The sequence below is a fragment of the Oncorhynchus nerka genome, linkage group LG2, assembly GCF_034236695.1.
Source record: "Oncorhynchus nerka isolate Pitt River linkage group LG2, Oner_Uvic_2.0, whole genome shotgun sequence".
Lineage (NCBI taxonomy): Eukaryota > Metazoa > Chordata > Actinopteri > Salmoniformes > Salmonidae > Oncorhynchus > Oncorhynchus nerka.
The window spans coordinates 83,616,298-83,636,841 of NC_088397.1; the positions used below are offsets into that span (position 1 = coordinate 83,616,298).

The following is a 20,544-nucleotide window of genomic DNA, read 5'->3' on the forward strand; positions in this document are numbered from 1 at the left end:
CAAGGTGCACCTGTGTAATAATCATGCTGTTTAATCAGCTTCTTGATATACCACACCTGTCAGGTGGATAGATTATCTTGGCAAGTGAGAAATGCTGACTAACAGGGATGTAAACAAATTTGTGCACAACATTTTAAATAAATGTTATTTTATTAATAAAATAAGCTTTTTGTGTTTATGGAACATTTCTGTGAGCTTTTATTTCAGCTCATGAAACATGGGACCAACACTTTACATGTTGCGTTTATATTTTATTTTATGTTAAAGGGTCATTATACAACATTTCCACATGCCAAGCCATATTTGTAATTTTTTACAAACTAAAGTCTATCATTGGCAGTGCTATTGTAACCTTTAATTTGACCTCTGCCAAAAGGTGGTGTGTGTGCATAATTGCAAGGGTTGTGAGTTTAAACCCTGGTCTGCTGGATGTTACCCTCTAATAACTCAAATCAGTTTTGAACTAACTGTTATAGTATGTTTAGCATTTACCAGGGATAGTCCAAAGGAGTTGTCTGCAGTTTTCCGAAGGCAAATAGCTCAATTGATTGTGACAGTTTTACATTGTAAAATATGACTAAATTCCCATTGAAAAGAGAACTGTTTTAAGTTATTGACTTTTTTCATGTCACAGCAGCATCATCCAATTGGATATAATGATACTTAACCTTATGGGTATTTAAAGATCTTGGAGTTCAACTGTGTTGTAAATATTGTGATGGCATTTGAATGGTTGATTGGATTGGGCTCGGGCAAGATTATGGTAGCTATCAGAGCCGGGCCATTTGATGCGATAGCATGAATGCTAACAAGACTAACATTGTCCTTAGCTCTTTTTTTAAGCTAAATTTAATTTCACATATTCATTTGTTCCAGGGGCACTGTACTACTATGTCTGACCCTGTAAAACAACACATTTCACTGCACCTATCCGGTGTATGTGACAAAAAAACATCTATATGAATTATTGATGCACCCAGCCCTTCCTCTTCTGTGTGTGTTCAACTTAATCCACACAGCAGTTAGGTGTAACTTTCCTCCCTCTCTCTAAATGTATGCTTATTGGGTTAATCCATCTACAGCACATTGAGTTGCGTTGTTTACAGAACTGTTGAGGTAAAAAGTCTATTTGAGAAATCCTTGGGGCTTTGCGGGTTTATGTTGTCCGGAAGTACTTTTTCCAGAATAAACAGTCACCATGAAATCATACCCTGACTCATGCAATAACTGCCTTCCGATAACCTTTATGTGAAAGTTAAAGCAAGGCTCATAAAGTTTGCTCTTAATACGGGTAAATTGCATAGTCATTTGCGTTGGGTTAGTGTCGCAGTACCATACTCACAAGCGTGGAATCAAGGCTAGTGTTGGGTCCACATACAGATGCCACTTAATTAAAAATGGGGAAATCTTTTCTTTATCTTTTTTTGTGCATCTCTGAGCGATTACTGTTCAAGGAGGCAGAAATATAGCCACTATGATGAGTTTTGCATCATATCATATGAGCCAGGTCTCTAAAGCCCTGCTCACATTGGCAGTGACTCATATATATATTTTTTTGCATGTCCAATTCTAATCCGTTTCTTTTCTTCCTGGCAGTCTGAACAGCCAAAAAACACATGGAATCAGATATTTCAAGCCACATTTCAAACCACCTATGAATAGAAATCTGATTCCTTGCCATGTGACTCAAATCTGATTTATTTGCCCTCAAGTGGTTTTTAGACTTATTTGGCATATCTCATATCTTATTGGTTAGCTAGCTACTCTGTTGACAGTTTTAGAAGAACACATGGTATTTAACTACCTAGTTAATTGTTTAGTTAACGAACAAATTAGTGAATGTGCTAGATAGCTAAACAGCTACCTAGCTAGCTGACTGCTGTGGCTAGCCAAAAATGACTCATTCTGAAAGTATGATGCTTTTATCCTTTGAGGCTTTAAAAGTGTTCCAAAACTGATTTAAAAAACTAAACTGATTTGAGCATTAAGGCCTGCACTGTGAACAAGGCTTAAGTGCCTCCATATAGCTTTACTCTAGAGTTGAAACCGGTTTGAGAAGCGCCTCTGTATAGCGTTCCTATTTAAACTCTTTGCCTTTGAACTTGAGACTGACTGCTTTTAAAGTCTTAACAGGACCGAGTTAGTACAAGTCATATTGACAGGAACAGTGCAGGTCATTAAAGCAGGGGAGAAGATATTAAAAGCAACTGAAAGCTTGTGTACCTGGCTAACGAGCTGAGAATGATTTGACTTTGCTGCTCTAAGAATAATTTTGGAATTTTCAATTGTGAAGCCTATGCTTAAGCAATAAGGCCCGAGGAGGTGTGGTATATGGCCAATATACCACGGTTAAGGGCTGTTCTTATGCATGACGCAACGCGAATTGCCTGGACACAGCCCTTAGCCGAGGTATATTGGTCATATATCACAAACCCCTGAGGTGCCTTATTGCCATTATAAACTGGTTACCAACATAATTAGAAGAGTATTTTGTCATACCTGTGGTATATTGTCTGATATACCATGTCTGTCAGGCAATCAGCACTCAGGGATCGAACAACCCAGTTTATAAAAGGATATAGACCACACTATATGTCCTTCGTACTGCTAGATTTCATTGTTTGGTTACAGTATGTGCTTCTGCTGTTTGCAATACCCCTCAAACTTAACATAAACATTAACCATCTTGCTTTTGCCAAATGAGCCAAACATATAGGAACATATGGGATGACTATATAAACATATTTTCTGAATGTTGATGTCCTCTTGTGCTGATGGATCTCGGGTGTGATGTGAGTAGACTACACATGCAATACTGGTTGAATCAAGCACTAGTGACTAGTATGATAACGTTTCATTTTAGACCAATCTACCATGGTTGGGTCAGAGGACAGTTGGGTATGTAGGAAGACCTTGTGCAATCAGTAGCAGGCTCTTCAGTCTAAATATCTCCACCAGACTGGTGTGTACTGTAGGGTGCATGAGTTGGAGATGTTGTTCTCTGTTTGATCTTGTACCATGTGTGTGTGTGGCGCTAGTGACACATCAGTCTGTTTTGCCCAGTCGCAGAAGAATGGTGGAATCTGTCCATTTCAACAAGACCTTGTAATATGGATGGCCCAAAAGAAAAGATAAAAATCTTGAAAATTGGGATATGTCTGGATCTGACAGAACCTAGTAAGATTAGTTATGGAAGTTTCTTCCCTCTGAAAGTATTTAATTATACTGAAAAAATAAGTAAACGCAACATGTAAAGTGTTGGTCCCATTTTTCATGAGCTGAAATAAAAAATCCCAGAAATGTTTCATTCGCACAAAAACCTTAATTGTTTACATCCCTGTTAGTGAGCATGTCTCCTTTGCCAAGATAATCCATCCACCTGACAAGTGTGGTATATGCAGAAGCTGATTAAACAGCATGATCATTACACAGGTGTACCTTGTGCTGGGGACAATAAAAGGCCACTCTAAAATGTGCAGTTGTCGCACAACACAATGCCACATATGTCAAGTTTGTTTTGAGGGAGCGTGCAATTGGCATGCTGACTGCAGGAATGTCCAATCGAGCTGTTGGCAGGTAATTGAATGTTCATTTATCTACCATAAGCCGCCTCCAACATTGGTGTTTTTCCGTCTTTAAAGGATAAAATGGCACCGGAAGAAATGGCAGCAGTTTTACGGGCGCCCAACCAATTGTGCTATGCCTCGTAAGGATCCGCAGAAGGCGAGTGGGAAAGCTGCCGTTATTGTCAATATTACTCGTCAACGTGCAATCATTGGACAATAAATTCGAAGAGGTACGTGGTATATCCTACCAACGGGACATCAAAAAATGTAATATCATATATTTCACGGAATCGTGGCTGAATGATGACATGGATATTCAGCTAGCGGGATATACGCTGCACCAGCAAGATAGAACAGCACACTCCGGTAAGACGAGGGGGGGCGGTCTGTGCATATTTGTAAACAACAGCTGGTGCACAAAATCTAAGGAAATCTCTAGATTTTGCTCGCCTGAAGTAGAGTATCTTATGATAAACTGCAGACCACACTGTTTTCCAAGAGAGTTTTCAGCTATACTTTTCGTGGCTGTTTATTTACCACCACAGACGAATGCTTGGAACTAAGACAGTACTCAGTCAGCTGTATAAGAAAATAAGTAAACAGGAAACCGCTCACCCTGAGGCGGCGCTCCTAATGGCCGGAGACTTTAATGCAGGGTACTTAAATCAGTTCTACCTAATTTCTATCAACATCAACAAATGTGCAACCAGAAGGAAAACAATTCTAGATCACATTTACTCCACACACAGAGACGCGTACAAAGCTCTCTCTCCCTCACCCTCCATTTGGTAAATCTGACCATAATTCTATCCTTCTGATTCCTGCTTACAAGCGAAAATTAAAGCAGGAAGCACCAGTGACTCAGTCTATTAAAAAAGTGGTCAGATGAAGCAGATGCTAAACTACAGGACTCTTTTGCTAGCACAGACTGGAACATGTTCCCGGGATTCTTCCGATGGCATTGAGGAGTGCACCACATCAGTCACTGGCTTTATCAATAACTGCATCGAGGATGTCGTCCCCACAGTGACTGTACGTACATACCCCAACCAGAAACCAGCATTTGCACTGAGCTAAAGGGTAGAGCTGCCACTTTCAAGTTGCGGGACTCTAACCCGGACGCTTATAAGAAATCCCGCTATGCCCTCAGACAAACTATCAAACAGGCAAAGCGACAATACAGGGCTAAGATTGAATCATGCTACACCGGCTCCGACACTCGTCTTATGTGGCAGGGCTTGCAAACTATTACAGACTACAAAGGGAAGCACAGTCGCGAGCTGCCCAGTGACACGAGCCTACCAGACGAGCTAAATCACTTCTATGCTCGCTTCGAAGCAAGCAACACTGAGGCATGCATAAGAACATCAGCTGTTCCGGATGACTGTGTGATGACGCTCTCCTTAGCTGACGTGAGTGAGATCTTTAGACAGGTCAACATACACAAGGCCGCGGGGCCAGACAGATTACCAGAATGTGTGCTCCGGGCATGTGCTGACCAACTGGCAGGTGTCTCCACTGGCATTTTCAACATGTCCCTGATCGAGTCTGTAATTCCAACATGCTTCAAGCAGACCACCATAGTCCCTGTGCCAAAGAACACTAAAGCAACCTGCCTAAATGACTACAGACCTGTAGCACTCACGTCCGTAGCCATGAAGTGCTTTGAAAGGCTGGTAAAGACTAACATCAACATCATTATCCCAGGAACACTAGACTCACTCCAATTTGCACAACACCCCAATAGATCCACAGATGATGCCATCTTTATTGCACTCCACACTGCCCTTTCCCTTTCTCCACACTGCCCTGCGCTCAGCATTCAACACCATAGTACTCTCAAAGCTCATCCCTAAGCTAAGGATCCTGGGACTAAACACCTCCCTCTGCAACTGGATCCTGGACTTCCTGACGGGCCGCCACCAGGTGGTGAGGGTAGGTAGCAACACATCTGATACTCTGATCCTCAACACTGGAGCCCCTCAAGGGTGCGTGCTCAGTCCCCTCCTGTACTCCCTCTTCACCCACGTTACTGTTATTTTTCACTGTCTTTTTTACTGTTGTTTTTATTTCTTTACTTATCTATTGTTCACCTAATACCTTTTTTAACTTAGAAATTGCACTGTTGGTTAGAACCTGTAAGTAAGCATTTCACTGTCTACACCTGTTGTATTCGGAGCAGGTGACAAATAAACTTTGGTTTGATATTTAATAAAGCCCTTTTGTGGGGAAAGACTCATTCTGATTGGCTGGGCCTGGCTTACCAGTGGCTGGCCCTATGCCCTCCAGGGCCGACCCATAGCTGCGCCCCTGCCCAATCATGTGAAATCCATAGATTTGGACCTAATGAATTTATATAAATTGACTGATTTCCTTCTATGAACTGTAACTCAGTAAAAACATTTAGCATTTTATAATTTTGTTCAGTATAGTTACTGAAGTCTTGCTATCTAATTTAATTTTAAATCATAAGCATGTCAGTAGCTGAATTCTCCATTCTTGTACATTCCCTTATAGGTAACACATTTGGTCTTCAATGCCATTTATTATGTAGGGTTTTTGAAGTTATGCTTGATGGTACCAAAATGCAGAACATGATCTCAGCCATGCCCTATCTGTCTGCACCCTCACCTACCCCTCCCCTTGCCCTGTGGGACCATATCTGTGACTCTGTCTCTTCCCAGCTAACAGATAATGTTCTGAGAACCATATGTTTCTTAGAGCTTGGTGGGAGCATGGTTGTCCTTTGGTTATTTTTCATATAACCTTCCCACAATGTTCTGGGAATGGTGCAAGATAATTGCTTAGCTTTGTAACATTCTCAGCACATTTAAGAAACTTGACAAAATGACATTATTTTGAAATAGGTTAAATAAGGTATTTCATTACTTCAGCAGAATGCACTGTCAGCTAGCAGTGTTAATAGGTTAAATAAGGTATTTCATTACGTCAGCAGAATGCACTGTCAGCTAGCAGTGTTAATAGGTTAAATAAGGTATTTCATTACTTCAGCAGAATGCACTGTAAGTCAGCAGTGTTAATAGGTTAAATAAGGTATTTCATTACTTCAGCAGCACTGTCAGTCAGCAGTGTTATTGAAAGTCTTATTGAAACATTCAGTGAAAGTTAAGATATTCAAAACACTAAAAAAAAACTAGAATTTTCATTCTCAGAACGTTATTAAAACCTCCCAGGAAAACTTTAAAGGAGCCCGATTATAATGTTCTCAGAACCTTCCAGCAACCGAAAAACAAAAGTCCCAGATTTTCACTTCCATTCTCAGAACGTAAAAAAAAATATACAGTTTTACTGGTCAGGAAACTCATGGCTCCGTTCCCAGAACCAATGGGAAACCAAAAACTTACGCTCCCACAACTACCAAGGAACTAAAAGAGCAACAGCATATGAAATGACAACAACAACAATCTAAACGCCATGTCATGTTATTTAAAGGAACTCTAAAGTAGTCAGAGGTTTTCTACCTCTGTTTATACTCCATCTGCCCCCTTGGTTTTCTCTCATTGCTATGCCTCAGTACCCATGTGGTTTCGGGATTTTCCCTTTTTTGCCTCTCCTCAGTTACTCCCATAAAGGAGAGCTGTTTTCTGCAGTGTTGCTGCGTTGTATGTTTAGCGGAGCGCTACAGTAAGAGGTACATTATTAGTCTGAATGGATGCACAATCTTTTTTTTAGGCCTGGTTTCTTCTCTTTCTCTTTTGTGTGTTTCTATGACAACCTGTAGTGTTGTATAAGATGTCGTTTTGGGTGTGCACCTGTGTGTTGGTGTTTAATGACCCTCAGGTGTGTACAGTTGAGCAATACGGCCCGAGGAGGTGTGGTTTATGGCCAATATATACCACGGCTAAGGGCTGTTCTTAGGCACAACACAATGCGGAGTGCCTGGATACAGAGCTTAGCCATGGTATATTGGCCATTTACCACAAACCCCTGAGGTGCCTTATTGCTATTATAAACTGGTTACCAACGTAATTATAGCAGTAAAATGAAATGTTTTGTCATACCCTAGGTATACGGTCTGAAATACCATGGCTGTCAGCCAATCACTATTCAGGGCTCGAACCACCCAGTTTATAATATGTAATAAATGACCCATTGGCGAGTTTCTCCTCTGGTTTACCTGAGATTCTCAATGGTACTTGTCTTGTGACTTCTTTGTTATTAGGATGTATGAAAGTGTCAGGTTGTTGTTGCATTCATACCTTTACATTTAACATGGTTAATGATTATCCCCCTTAGAAAGTTGTAATTTAGCTCGCTTATCAAGCATTTGGGTCAACATAAAATTGACATGACATTTGCATTTAGATGGGATAATCAGTATTAACCTGCCATACCTCATGGGTTGCCACAATGGCATCCCATGGACTGTATATACCAAATCAGAAGGCAGGAGAGATACAGACTCCGATGGTCTTGAGTGTGTACTATAGGTAATTTGTCTGTGTTGACCTTGACGTGTGTACCCGTCTGCGTTTTCTCAGCCTCAGCACAGGGTAGTGGGAGGAGCAGCGGCCAGGGGAAGTCATGGAGGAGTCCACTCCAGATGCTCTATGACAGTGACCAGGTAAGTCCTGCCCACTACCAGGTAGGATTCACGTTGATGACCACTGAACTTCTTTTTGGTCATGTTTTATGAGTTAGAATAGGTGATTTGTGAAAATAAAATCATTGGTAAGCTATTCAGTACTTACTGCTTACTTGCTGAAAGTCTCTTATCAGTGTTTCCCCTATAGAAATGTAGCTGCCGCAGCGTGGTAGGTGTCCATTTTAATGTAATATAACTGAACACGAAATACAAAATAACCAAGTGAAACAACGACAATTGAAACCGTCCTGAAAGGTGACAAAACAGGAAACAACTACCCACACACACCAGGTGGGAACAGGCTACCTAAGTATGGTTCTCAATCAGAGACAACGAAAGACAGCTGCCTCTGATTGGGAACCATACCAGGCCAAACACATAGAAAACATAGAAACACAACATAGAATGCCCACCCCAACTCACTCCCCGACCAAACCAAAATAGAGACATAAAAAGGAACTAAGGTCAGGGTGTGACATGGTGTTAACAACTGAAATAAGAGTTCTCTTGTCAGCTTTCCTCAACCAATATTACATTTTTCAAGCAACTGCAGAATGATGATTAACATCTTTGGCATCTATGGGAATTTTGTCAGTGTAAGCCCCTAATAAAATAAATTTCCAATCCATGTTTAGAATAATTATTTTTCTGAAGTTACTGGTCTATAAAATCAGATTTAGATCATCATTATTAATCCCCCATTGCTACTACAGATGTTCCTCATGCTCCAAGGTTTTGGGTGTCTCACAATCTGTACTAATTTCAAGCCTTTCAAACTGTCTCCTGTAGTTACGAGTGACTGTCAGTGATTGATACAGGTGCAACCCTTGACCTTTCTTATGTTTTTGTTTACCGTCTAGTTAGGGTTGGAAAATTCCAGTAACTTTTCCAAAATGCCCAGGTTTTCCAGAAATCCTGGTTGGATAATTCCTGGAATCAACTACAGTACTTTGAAGTTCCTCATCAAACAAAAGCCCTGACTTGACGATTCCAGACTGCAGTCAGACATTGGTTAGCAAAATCTAATTATTTTGGACAGGCACTTGATTGAAAAATATAAAACTGTCTCTTATAAAAAAAATTAACCCTGACTTTTTCATTTTGCCAGGATTTGTCTCTATCTCCCGCCTCTCCTTCCCACCGTTGTATCTAGTTGGCTGGGTGTCCTTTGGGTGGTGGACCATTGTTGATACACACGGTAAACTGTTGAGAGTGAACACAGCAGCGTTGCAGTTCTTGACACACTCAAACTGGTGCACCTGGCACCTACTACCATACTCCATTCAAAAGCACTTAAATATTTTGTCTTGCCCATTCACCTTCTGAGTAGCACACATACACCATCCATGTCTCAATTATCTCAAGGCTTAAAAATCCTTTAACCTGTCTCCTCCCCTTCATCCACACTGATTGAAGTGGATTTAACACGTGACGTCAATAAGGGACAATAGCTTTCACCTGGATTCGCCTGGTCAGTCTGTCATGGAAAGAGCGAGCAGGTGTTCTTAATGTTTTGTACACTACGTGTATGTAGCCGATAGAGTTGAATAGACTACTTAAGTGTCCCATGTCATTCAACTTCAAAACAAATGTGTACAGTCAGTGTGTCACTACGACGGATTGAAATTTCTGAGGCCAAAGGAAAAGCCCTGGCCCACAAACTCTCTACAATTATACAGTATGACATTACATAGGGACTGTTCCAGAACTAAGACTTGGAGAGAGCGTGAGAGAAATAAGCTTGAATAGGGTACAGAAAGAATAGTTCTATAGGAGTGAGCTGTTGCCAATTATATCTCAGGGAGGGGAGTCCGAGGCCCATGCCAAAGGACTGAAGAACCCCTAAAGACATCATTTACTTTAAATCGCTGGCGGTTTTATTTTTGATATTTTTTACTTTGCTTATCCAAAGTGGAACCCCGTGGTGTTGCGATACTCTGAGGAAAAGTGTTTGAATTTATGAAGACAGAAAGCAAAACTGGAAGATCATTATAACCAATTGTATTCATTTTACTTCTCTGTATAAGCCTACAAGAATATTACGTTGGATCACTAAAGGGTGTAATTAAATTCAAATCAAATTGTATTTGTCACATACACATGGTTAGAAATGTTAATGCGAGTGTAGCGAAATGCTTGTGCTTCTAGTTCCGACAATGCAGTAATAACCAACAAGTAATCTAACCTAACAATTCCACAACTACTACCTTATACACAAAAGTGTAAGGGGATAAAGAACATGTACATAAAGATATATGAATGAGTGATGATACAGAACGGCATAGGCAAGATGCAGTGGATGGTATCGAGTACAGTATATACATATGAGATGAGTAATGTAGGGTATGTAAACATTATATTATATTAAGTGGCATGGTTTAAAGTGGCTAGTGATACATGTATTAAATAAAGATGCAGTAGATTATATAGAGTACAGTATATACATATACATATGAGATGAGTAATGTAGGGTATGTAAACATTATATTATATTAAGTGGCATAGTTTAAAGTGGCTAGTGATACATGTATTAAATAAAGATGCAGTAGATTATATAGAGTACAGTATATACATATACATATGAGATGAGTAATGTAGGGTATGTAAACATTATATTATATTAAGTGGCATTGTTTAAAGTGCTAGTGATACATTTTTACACATATTTCCATTATTAAAGTGGCTGGAGTTGAGTCAGTATGTTGGCAGCAGCCACTCAATGTTAGTGGTGGCTGTTTAACAGTCTGATGGCCTTGAGATAGAAGCTGATTTTCAGTCTCTTGGTCCCTGCTTTGATGCACCTGTACTGACCTCGCCTTCTGGATGATAGCGGGGTGAACAGGCAGTGGCTCGGGTGGTTATTGTCCTTGATGATCTTTATGACCTTCCTGTGACATCGGGTGGTGTAGGTGTCCTAGAGGGCAGGTAGTTTGCCCCCGGTGATGCGTTGTGCAGACCTCACTACCCTCTGGAGAGCCTTACGGTTGTGGGCGGAGCAGTTGCCGTACCAGGTGGTGATACAGCCCGACAGGATGCTCTCGATTGTGCATCTGTAGAAGTTTGTGAGTGCTTTTGGTGACAAGCCAAATTTCTTCAGCCTCCTGAGGTTGAAGAGGCGCTGCTGCACCTTCTTCACAACGCTGTCTGTGTGGGTGGACCAATTCAGTTTGTCCGTGATGTGTACGCCGAGGAACTTAAAACTTACTACCCTCTCCACTACTGTCCCGTCGATGTGGATTGGGGGGTGCTCCCTCTGCTGTTTCCTGAAGTCCACAATCATCTCTTTTGTTTTGTTGACGTTGAGTGTGAGGTTATTTTCCTGACACCACACTCTGAGGGCCCTCACCTCCTCCCTGTAGGCCGTCTCGTCGTTGTTGGTAATCAAGCCTACCACTGTAGTGTCGTCCGCAAACTTGATGATTGAGTTGGAAGTCCAGTACCCAATTGCACAGGGTGGGGTCGAGACCCAGTGTCTCGAGCTTGATGATGAGTTTGGAGGGTACTATGGTGTTAAATGCTGACCCAGATGGGTTAGGGCAGTGTGCAGTGTGGTTGAGATTGCATCGTCTGTGGACCTATTGGGGCGGTAAGCAAATTGGAGTGGGTCTAGGGTGTCAGGTAGGGTGGAGGTGATATGGTCCTTGACTAGTCTCTCAAAGCACTTCATAATGACGGAAGTGAGTGCTACGGGGCGGTAGTCGTTTAGCTCAGTTACCTTAGCTTTCTTGGGAACAGGAACAATGGTGGCCCTCTTGAAGCAGGTGGGAACAGCAGACTGGGATAAGGATTGATTGAATATGTCCGTAAACACACCAGCCAGGTCTTGCTCCCAGACAGACTAAATCACTTTTTTGCAGTGCCACTGACACGGCCCTCAACCAAAACCTGCAGACTCTCCTTCACTGCAGCCGACGTGAGTAAAACATTTAAACGTGTTAACCCTCGCAGGGCTGCAGGCCCAGACGGCATCCCCAGCCGCGTCCTCAGAGCATGCGCAGACCACATCCTGGTCCGCGACGGGGCTGGTTTTCTTTTTGTAATCCTTGATTGACTGTAGACCCTGCCACATACCTCTTGTGTCTGAGCCGTTGAATTGCGACTCTACTTTGTCTATATACTGACGCTTAGCTTGTTTGATTGCCTTGCGGAGGGAATAGCTACACTGTTTGTATTCGGTCATGTTTCCGGTCAACTTGCCCTGGTTAAAAGCAGTGGTTCACACTTTCAGTTTCGCGCGAATGCTGCCATCAGTCCACGGTTTCTGGTTTGGGAATGTTTTAATCGTTGCTGTAGGTATAACATCAACAACATCAACAATTACTTCTTACAAGAAGTTTAACCTAAGCAAATATTTTACAATGCATGTGGAGTTGGCTTTGCATGCGCCAGTTACCCCTAGGTTTACAAGGAGCACGTAGTATCTACTTGAGGTAAATCGTAGCCGACAGGGACGACTCCAGATAAGAATATGTGCCATCAAAATACATTTTGCTCCACAAATTAAGATCAAGATTTTTATGGAAGATCGTCTTTACACTATCAGGGATAATGAATGACATTGGCAAGTTACACTGATGACAAAGATCAAGTAATAGTTTACTTGAGGTTTTACTTTAACTTCTGCCGTGACAAAATTGTTTGATAGAAAGATGTAACTACCCAGCTACACAGTGAGTGAAGCCTCCGTTAGCATCGGTGTTGCCTGCTCCAGTGTGTCCTTGAAATTTCAGCGTCAACAGTGTCTTCTCAAACCAGGACAGAGGACGACACATGCCACTAGACACTGAGGCAAACTGAGAGCCTCCGCATTTGGCTGAGTAAATGGAAGGCGTAAATACAGGAGAGAGTAAATACAGGTTTTGTACAGGAAGGAAGCCACGTTGAACTGGCTGAACTGAAGTGTAGGTGCAGTGGTGTGTGGATGGGAGAGATTGAATGTGATTAGGACATCCAGCTGCAGTGTTTGTGTGTGTGTTACAAGAGGGAGAGAGATGGGTCAATAAAACTCAACTATGAAGTTTGACAAACAATAAGATCATTTAGAGAAGCTGTTATTTAGTGTCATTCCGTAATGCACACATTTTCATCTTATTTTCTACCTCTCCTCATATTCTCTAAATTACTTAGAAGACGTCAGCATGACGTCAAAACGACAGTCACCTGTTCGTATCCTGTACAATGGATTAAAGTGAGCTAAATTAAATACATCTCTGCTTTTTTTGAGTGCTCCAACTCCTTTCTACCTCGAATTAGTTCTTTTGGAAATGTTTCTTGATAAGCCCGTTTCATGATTTTTGTCATTGTTGTTGAGCACCCCTCCTTTCCTTTGTATGCTGAAGCATGAAGGCCCACCTGAACTCTCCATTTTCTGGAGATAAACTACATTGGACAGATTATGCCCAGTTTGGTTCATCTCCCAGACATTTATACTACTGCATAAGCATGTAGCTAATTCCTTTTCAGAATACAAGGTGTTGATTTAATTCTATGAAGTGACATTGGAATGCGAGGAGTGTTTCAGCCCCTGTAAGTAACTTCGTAATGTCAATAAACAGGAGGTCCAAGCCTGACTTTTGAAGGGTGTTTTTTCTTCTTCTCATAGTCATAGACAAAGGCCCCCGTCCAGAAACAACCCCCTGCCTCTACAAGGCACAGGTAGATCAGAAAGGATTGGATGGGTATAAGCAATATGTTCCTCCTAGCTAGCCTATTAGGTTTATTAGGGTTATTAGGGTTAGGTTTAGAATAAGGGTTAAGTTTAGGGAAAGGTGGAGCTACAACCATTTTGTTTCTCCCAGCTAGCCTATTAGGTTTATTAGGGTTATTAGGGTTAGGTTTAGAATAAGGGTTAAGTTTAGGGTTAGGATAAGGGTTAAGGTTAGGGTTTGTAGATAGTTAGCTTAAATGTTACTAATAGTCTGTAGATAGTCCATCTATAGATGCTCTACATACTATCCAAATAAAGTTTTACCCTACAACCATATTGCAATATCTTCCTCTCAGCTAGCCTATCTGAGGACAAGGTGGCACTACAACCATATTGCTTATCTATCAAATGACTTTAGATATGCAGTGCCTTCGGAAAGTATTCAAACCCCTGGACTTTTACCACATTTTGTTACTTTAGTCATATTCTAAAATGGGCTAAATCATTTTTCCCCCTCAACAATATACACACACTACCCCATAACGACAAAGCGAAAACAGGTTTTTAGAAATGTTTGCAAATTTATACAAAATAAAAAACAGATACCCTATTTATGTAAGTATTCAGACCCTTTGCTATGAGGCTAGAAATTGACTCGGATGCATCCTGTTTCCATTGATCATCCTTGAGATGTGCCCTTTCCATGATTTGGAAAGGCACACACCTGTCTACATACAGTTGAAGTCGAAAGTTTACACACACTTAGGTTGGAGTCATTAAAAATCGTTTTTCAACCACTCCACAAATTTCTTGTTAACAAACTATAGTTTTGGCAAGTCAGTTAAAACATCTACTTTGTGCATGACACGAGTAAATATTCCAACAATTGTTTACAGACAGATTATTTCACTTATTATTCACTGTATCACAATTCCAGTGGGTCAGAAGTTTACATACACTAAATTGACTGTGCCTTTAAACATTATGTCATGGCTTTAGAAGCTTCTGATAGGCTAATTGACATCATTTGATTCAATTGGAGGTGTACCTGTGGATGTATTTCAAGGCCTACCTTCAAACTCATTGCCCCCTTGCTTGATTTCATTGGAAAATCAAAAGAAATCAGCCAAGACCTCAGAAAGAAAATTGTTGACCTCCACAAGTCTGGTTCATCCATGGGAGCAATTTCCAATGCCTGAAGGTACCACATTCATCTGTACAAACAATAGTGCGCAAGTATAAACACCATGGGACCACGCAGCCGTCATACCGCCCAGGAAGGAGACTCGTTCTGTCTCCTAGAGATGACAACAACAGCAAAGGACCTTGTGAAAATGCTGGAGGAAACGGTACAAAAGTATCTATATCCACAGTAAAATGAGTCCTATATTGACATAACCTGAAAGGCCGCTCAGCAAGGAAGAAGCCACTGCTCCAAAACCGCCATAAAAAGCCAGAGTGCGGTTTGCAACTGCACATGGGGACAAATATCGTGCTTTTTGAAATGTCCTCTGGTCTGATGAAACAAAAATAGAACTGTTTGTCCATAATGACCATCGTCATGTTTGGAGGAAAAAAGTGGGAGGCTTGCAATCCGAAGAACACCATCCCAACCGTGAAGCATGGGGTGGGAGAATCATGTTGTGGGGGTGCTTTGCTGCAGGAGGGACTGGTGCACTTCACAAAATAGATGGCATCATGAAGTAGGAAAATTATGTGTATATATTGAAGCAATATCTCAAGACATCAGACATCAGTCGCAAATGGGTCTTCCAAATAGACAATGACCCCAAGCATACTTCCAAGGCTGTGGCAAAATGGCTTAAGGACAACAAAGTCAAGGTATTGGAGCGGCCATCATAAAGCCCCGAAATCAATCCTCTAGAAAATTTGTGGGCAAAACTGAAAATGTGTGTGTGAGCAAGGAGGACTACAAACCTGACTCAGTTACACCAGCTCTGTCAGGAATGGGCCAACATTGCTTGTGGAAGGCTACCTGTAACATTTGACCCAAGTTAAACAATTTAAAGGCAATGCTACCAAATACTAGATGAGTGTATGTAAACTTCTGACCCACTGGGAATGTGATGAAAGAAATAAAAGCTGAAATAAATAATTCTCTCTTCTATTATTCTGACATTTCACATTGTTAAAATAAAGTGGTGATCCTAACTGACCTAAGACAGGGGATTTTTATGAGGAATAAATGTCAGGAATTGTGAAAAACTGAGTTAATGTATTTAGCTAAGGTGTATGTAAACTTCCGACTTCAACTGTAAGGTCCCACAGTTGATAGTGCATGTCAGAGTAAAAACCAAACCATGAGGTCAAAGGAATTGTCCGTAGAGCTCCGAGACAGGATTGTGTCGAGGCACATATCTGGGGAAGAGTACCAACACATTTCTGCAGCATTGAAGGTCCCCAAGAACACAGTGGCTTCCATCATTCTTAAATGGATTAAGTTTGGAACTACCAAGACTCTTCCTAGATCTGGCTGCCCGGCCAAACTGAGCAATCGGGGAGAAGGGCCTTGGGCAGGGAGGTGACCAGGAACCCGATGGTCACTCTGACAGAGCATCAGAGTTCCTCTGTGGAGATGGGAGAACCTTCCAGAAGGACAACCATCTCTGCATCATTCCAACAACCAGGCCTTTATGGTAGAGTAGCCAGACGGAAACCACTCAGTAAAAGGCAGATGACAGCCCGCTTGGATTTTGCCAATAGGCACCTAAAGACTCAGACCATGAGAAACAAGATTATCTGGACTGATGAAACCAAGATTAAACTCTTTTGCCTGAATGGCAAGCCTCACGCCTGGTGGAAACCTGGCACCATCCCTGCGGTGAAAGAGGGTGGTGGCAGCATCTTGCGGATGTTTTTCAGCGGCAGGGACTGGTAGATGAGTCAAGATTGAGGGAAAGATGAACGGAGCAAAGTACAGAGAGATCCTTGATGAAAACCTGCTACAGAGTGCTCAGGACCTCAGACTAGGGTGAAGGTTTACCTTCCAACAAGACAATGACCCTAAGCACACAGCCAAGATAACGCAGGAGTGGCTTCGGGACAAGTCTCTGAATGTCCTTGAGTGCACCAGCCAGAGCCCGGAATTGAATATCTCTGGAGTGACCTGAAAATAGCAGCAACGCTCCCCATCCAACCTGACAGAGCTTGAGAGAATCTGCAGAGAAGAATGAGAGAAACTCTCCAAATACAGGTGTGCCAAGCTTATAGCGTCATACCCAAGAAGACTCAAGGCTGTAATCGCTGCCAAAGGTGCTTCAACAAAGTACTGTGTAAAGGGTCTGAGTACTTATGCAAATGTAATATTTCAGTTTTAAAAAATTATACATTAACAACATTTTCTAAAAACCTTATTTTTCTTTGTAATTATGGGGTATTGTGTGTAGATTGACGAGGAAAACAACTATTTAATTCATTTTCGAATAAGGCTGTAACGTAACAAAATGTGGAAAAGTCAAGGGGTCGGAATACTTTCCGAATGCACTGTACATGAAGTGCCATAGGGGTTAGTTCTGGAGCCAACACTCTTTTAGTTCTGGAGCAAACGCCATTAGTTCCTGAGCCAACACCATTTAGTTACTGAGCCAAACTCCATTAGTTCCTGAGCCAAACTTCTTTAGTTCTGGAGCCAACACTATTTAGTTCCTGAGCCAAACTCATTTAGTTCTAGAGCCAACACCATTTAGTTACTGAGCCAAACTCCATTAGTTCCTGAGCCAAACTTCTTTAGTTCTGGAGCCAACACTCTTAGTTCTGGAGCCAACACCATTTAGTTCCTGAGCCAAACTCCATTAGTTCTGGAGCCAAAACATTTTAGTTCTGGAGACAAAACCCTTTATAGATTGTTCAGCACTTGTGCTCAGCCTCCTGACATGACATATTTTTGGTGTTCTCCAGATCAGTTTCCTGTCTCCTATCTAATGAGGTACAATGTTGAAACTTGTTCATGTGTTAACATGTTAAAATATGTCAATGTGTTCAGTGACATGGATATAAAAATGTATCCCTGAGCAATAACCACTTGCCATCTCATTTCCTACTCTCCTCAAGCTCAATTAACTGTTAAACCACACTGAGCCATCTACCATTTGTGTCAGTGTCTGGAATCCTCTCCTCTCTTACAGCTGGAGCAGTCGACGGTGCAGGTGACCCACCAGGGTCGGCGGGAGCTGCTGGAGGACGCCTGCCGCTCATACACGCGCAAGCGTCGCGTGCTCATCCCCGAGGACCTCAAGCACGTCATTGTGGATGACCAGCACGGCCTGCTCTACTGCTACGTGCCCAAGGTGGCCTGCACCAACTGGAAGCGTGTCCTAATGGTCCTGACAGGCGCCGCTGGCCCCCACCGCGACCCCCTCGCCATCCCCGCCAACGAGGCCCACATGCCTGGCAACCTGCGCACCCTCTCTGAGTATTCCACCTCTCAGATCAACCAGCGGCTGCGCTCCTACCTGAAGTTTGTGTTCGTGCGTGAGCCCTTTGAGCGGCTCGTTTCAGCTTACCGCAACAAGTTCACACGCAGCTACAACACAGCCTTCCACAAGCGCTACGGCACCAAGATCATCCGCCGGCACCGGCCCAACCCCCAGGCCGAAGCACTGGAGCGGGGAGACGATGTCTCCTTCGAGGAGTTTGTGTACTACCTGGTGGACCCGGCCACACAGCGCGAGGAGCCCTTCAACGAGCACTGGGAGCGTGTGCACTCGCTGTGCCACCCCTGCCTCATCCACTACGACGTGGTGGGCAAGTACGAGACGCTGGAGCAGGACTCCCGCTACGTGCTGCAGCTGGCTGGGGTGGAGGGCCAGGTGACTTTCCCTGCCTCGGCCAAGAACACCAGGACTACGGGAGACATGGCCGCTCAGTTCTTCAACAACATCAGACCCTTCTATCAGAAGAAGCTGTATAACCTCTACCACATGGACTTCCTGCTGTTCAACTACTCCACGCCGGAGTACCTGAAATTTTGATGACGTTACGCTTCTTAGGAGGAGCCTTAGTTTGAACCATCTATCATAAGCACTACGTAGTAGTTGGAACGTAGTAGTTGGAAGCGTGACATTGTGCCCGACCCAACTAGCTTATTACTTGTGATGTATAGCTGATGTCAGCTATTCTGGCGGCTTTTAACAGCTGTTGCTTATAACAACATTATGTATAACCTCTGACAGAGGGTTCAAAAGAAGTGGTACAGACACTTTTAACATGGGTCCTGGGACTCTTCAAAGCACAGGTATGTTTTACGGAGAGGACTAACCTGGTGAAATCTAAGGAACTAAAGATATCTTTCATATCAAAAGTGAGAGTGGCTTTAAGATGAGACAACGGGGAATGGACACTTAAGATGAAGATGTTGTACTGTTAGCAATGAGCCAATGGAGATTAAATGATTGCCTCTGTATGTGTAAAATGCACCTCAAGTGCACATTAACTCAAAATGACCAAACTTTGACACCACCAACAAACTTTGGTTACAATTATTATTTTTTCTTTCAAAGTTTATTTTGTCACCACCATTCTACAGTAAGACTAAAAGGAACGCAAGCTATCTGAAGTAATAGGGGTGCTGAAAGTATCTCTATCAGTGCCTTTGAGTGGGCCTTATGACTTAAAGGTGTATGACATCCTCTGGAAATGTGACATCAGTGTTTTCCTTATACTGTAGAGAGTTGACTCTCATTGGATGGTTTATTTATTGTGATATTTGTGTCCCAGTGTCAACAAACTGCAGATAGAGCACACATTTAGACATTAGGAATAACTACCATAACATCAGTCAAATGAACACATCTAAGCAGTTTGTGTGTGTCTGGAATGCTGGCATAGCAGTCAACACAAAGGGTAAGAATCCATCTGTGCAATATGTTGAATTTACTGTGTATGTTTGAAATATTGAGGTCAAATCATGCAGTTTTATAGGTCCTGTGAACAAAGGTATGAGGAGAGAGCCCTTTCACTGCATTCAAAACAGAGTTGTGTCCAATTATATAGGCAATAGTTTTATCAGTCTTGATGTCAATACTCTTCACATTATGCTAGTACCAACAGTGACCCTTCTGGAGGCTTGGACACCTGTCTGATAGTCTACCTAAGACAAGTCTGCAACATGGGGCTTACTTTGATAGTTCAGTGAAATTACATTTGTTGGCAGTGGCTAGTTTAACAAAACCAAAAGTGTGTAATGCTGTCACTCCTTGTCCACAAACCGCTTTCAAGGTAAATAAATAAATATCGTAACATGTCATTTTTTTCCAAACTATCCCTTTAAGTAAAGGTCTAGCCATTTGTCATAGGCTTCACTTAATCTGGATACCTGCCATGTTCTCTGACACAATGTCAACATGGCACTTCTACAGTATGTGCTCCACAGCCAAGAGACACGAACCTTGACCCCGACACGGTTCTATCCCTACAGCACGGGCATCCCTTTATGAAATCTGTGGTTTTGGTCATGTTTTACCGTGTGTATGTGAGAAATAACTGTTGGGGTGATCAGCACAGGTATTTATGCCCCCCCCCCCGTAGCAGAAGATCGGCCTGGGTACCGTGGTGTTGAAATGCAGGGTTGTCACAAGGACGTGTTTGAATGTTGCTGGTGGTGAGGTCACATTTTATTGATCTGTTTTGTAAAATCACATGACATGCATTGATTCTACTGTAAGATATGTGGGGTCATAAAATGGAAGACAGGCATTGTATGTGAA

General features: G+C 42.2%; 1 protein-coding gene across 1 annotated transcript in view; it reads left to right on the forward strand.

Annotated features, from left to right (window-relative positions):
• Positions 1-20,084, forward strand: part of LOC115143717 (carbohydrate sulfotransferase 11-like) — a 40,521-nt gene extending 20,437 nt beyond the window's left edge. Inside the window, exons 2-3 of the mRNA XM_029684194.1 lie at positions 8,069-8,151; positions 17,965-20,084. Coding sequence (XP_029540054.1) covers positions 8,069-8,151; positions 17,965-18,810 — 929 coding nt within the window. The 3' untranslated portion in view covers positions 18,811-20,084. The remainder of the gene's footprint in view (positions 1-8,068; positions 8,152-17,964) is intronic.
• The last annotated feature ends 460 nt before the right edge of the window (positions 20,085-20,544 follow it).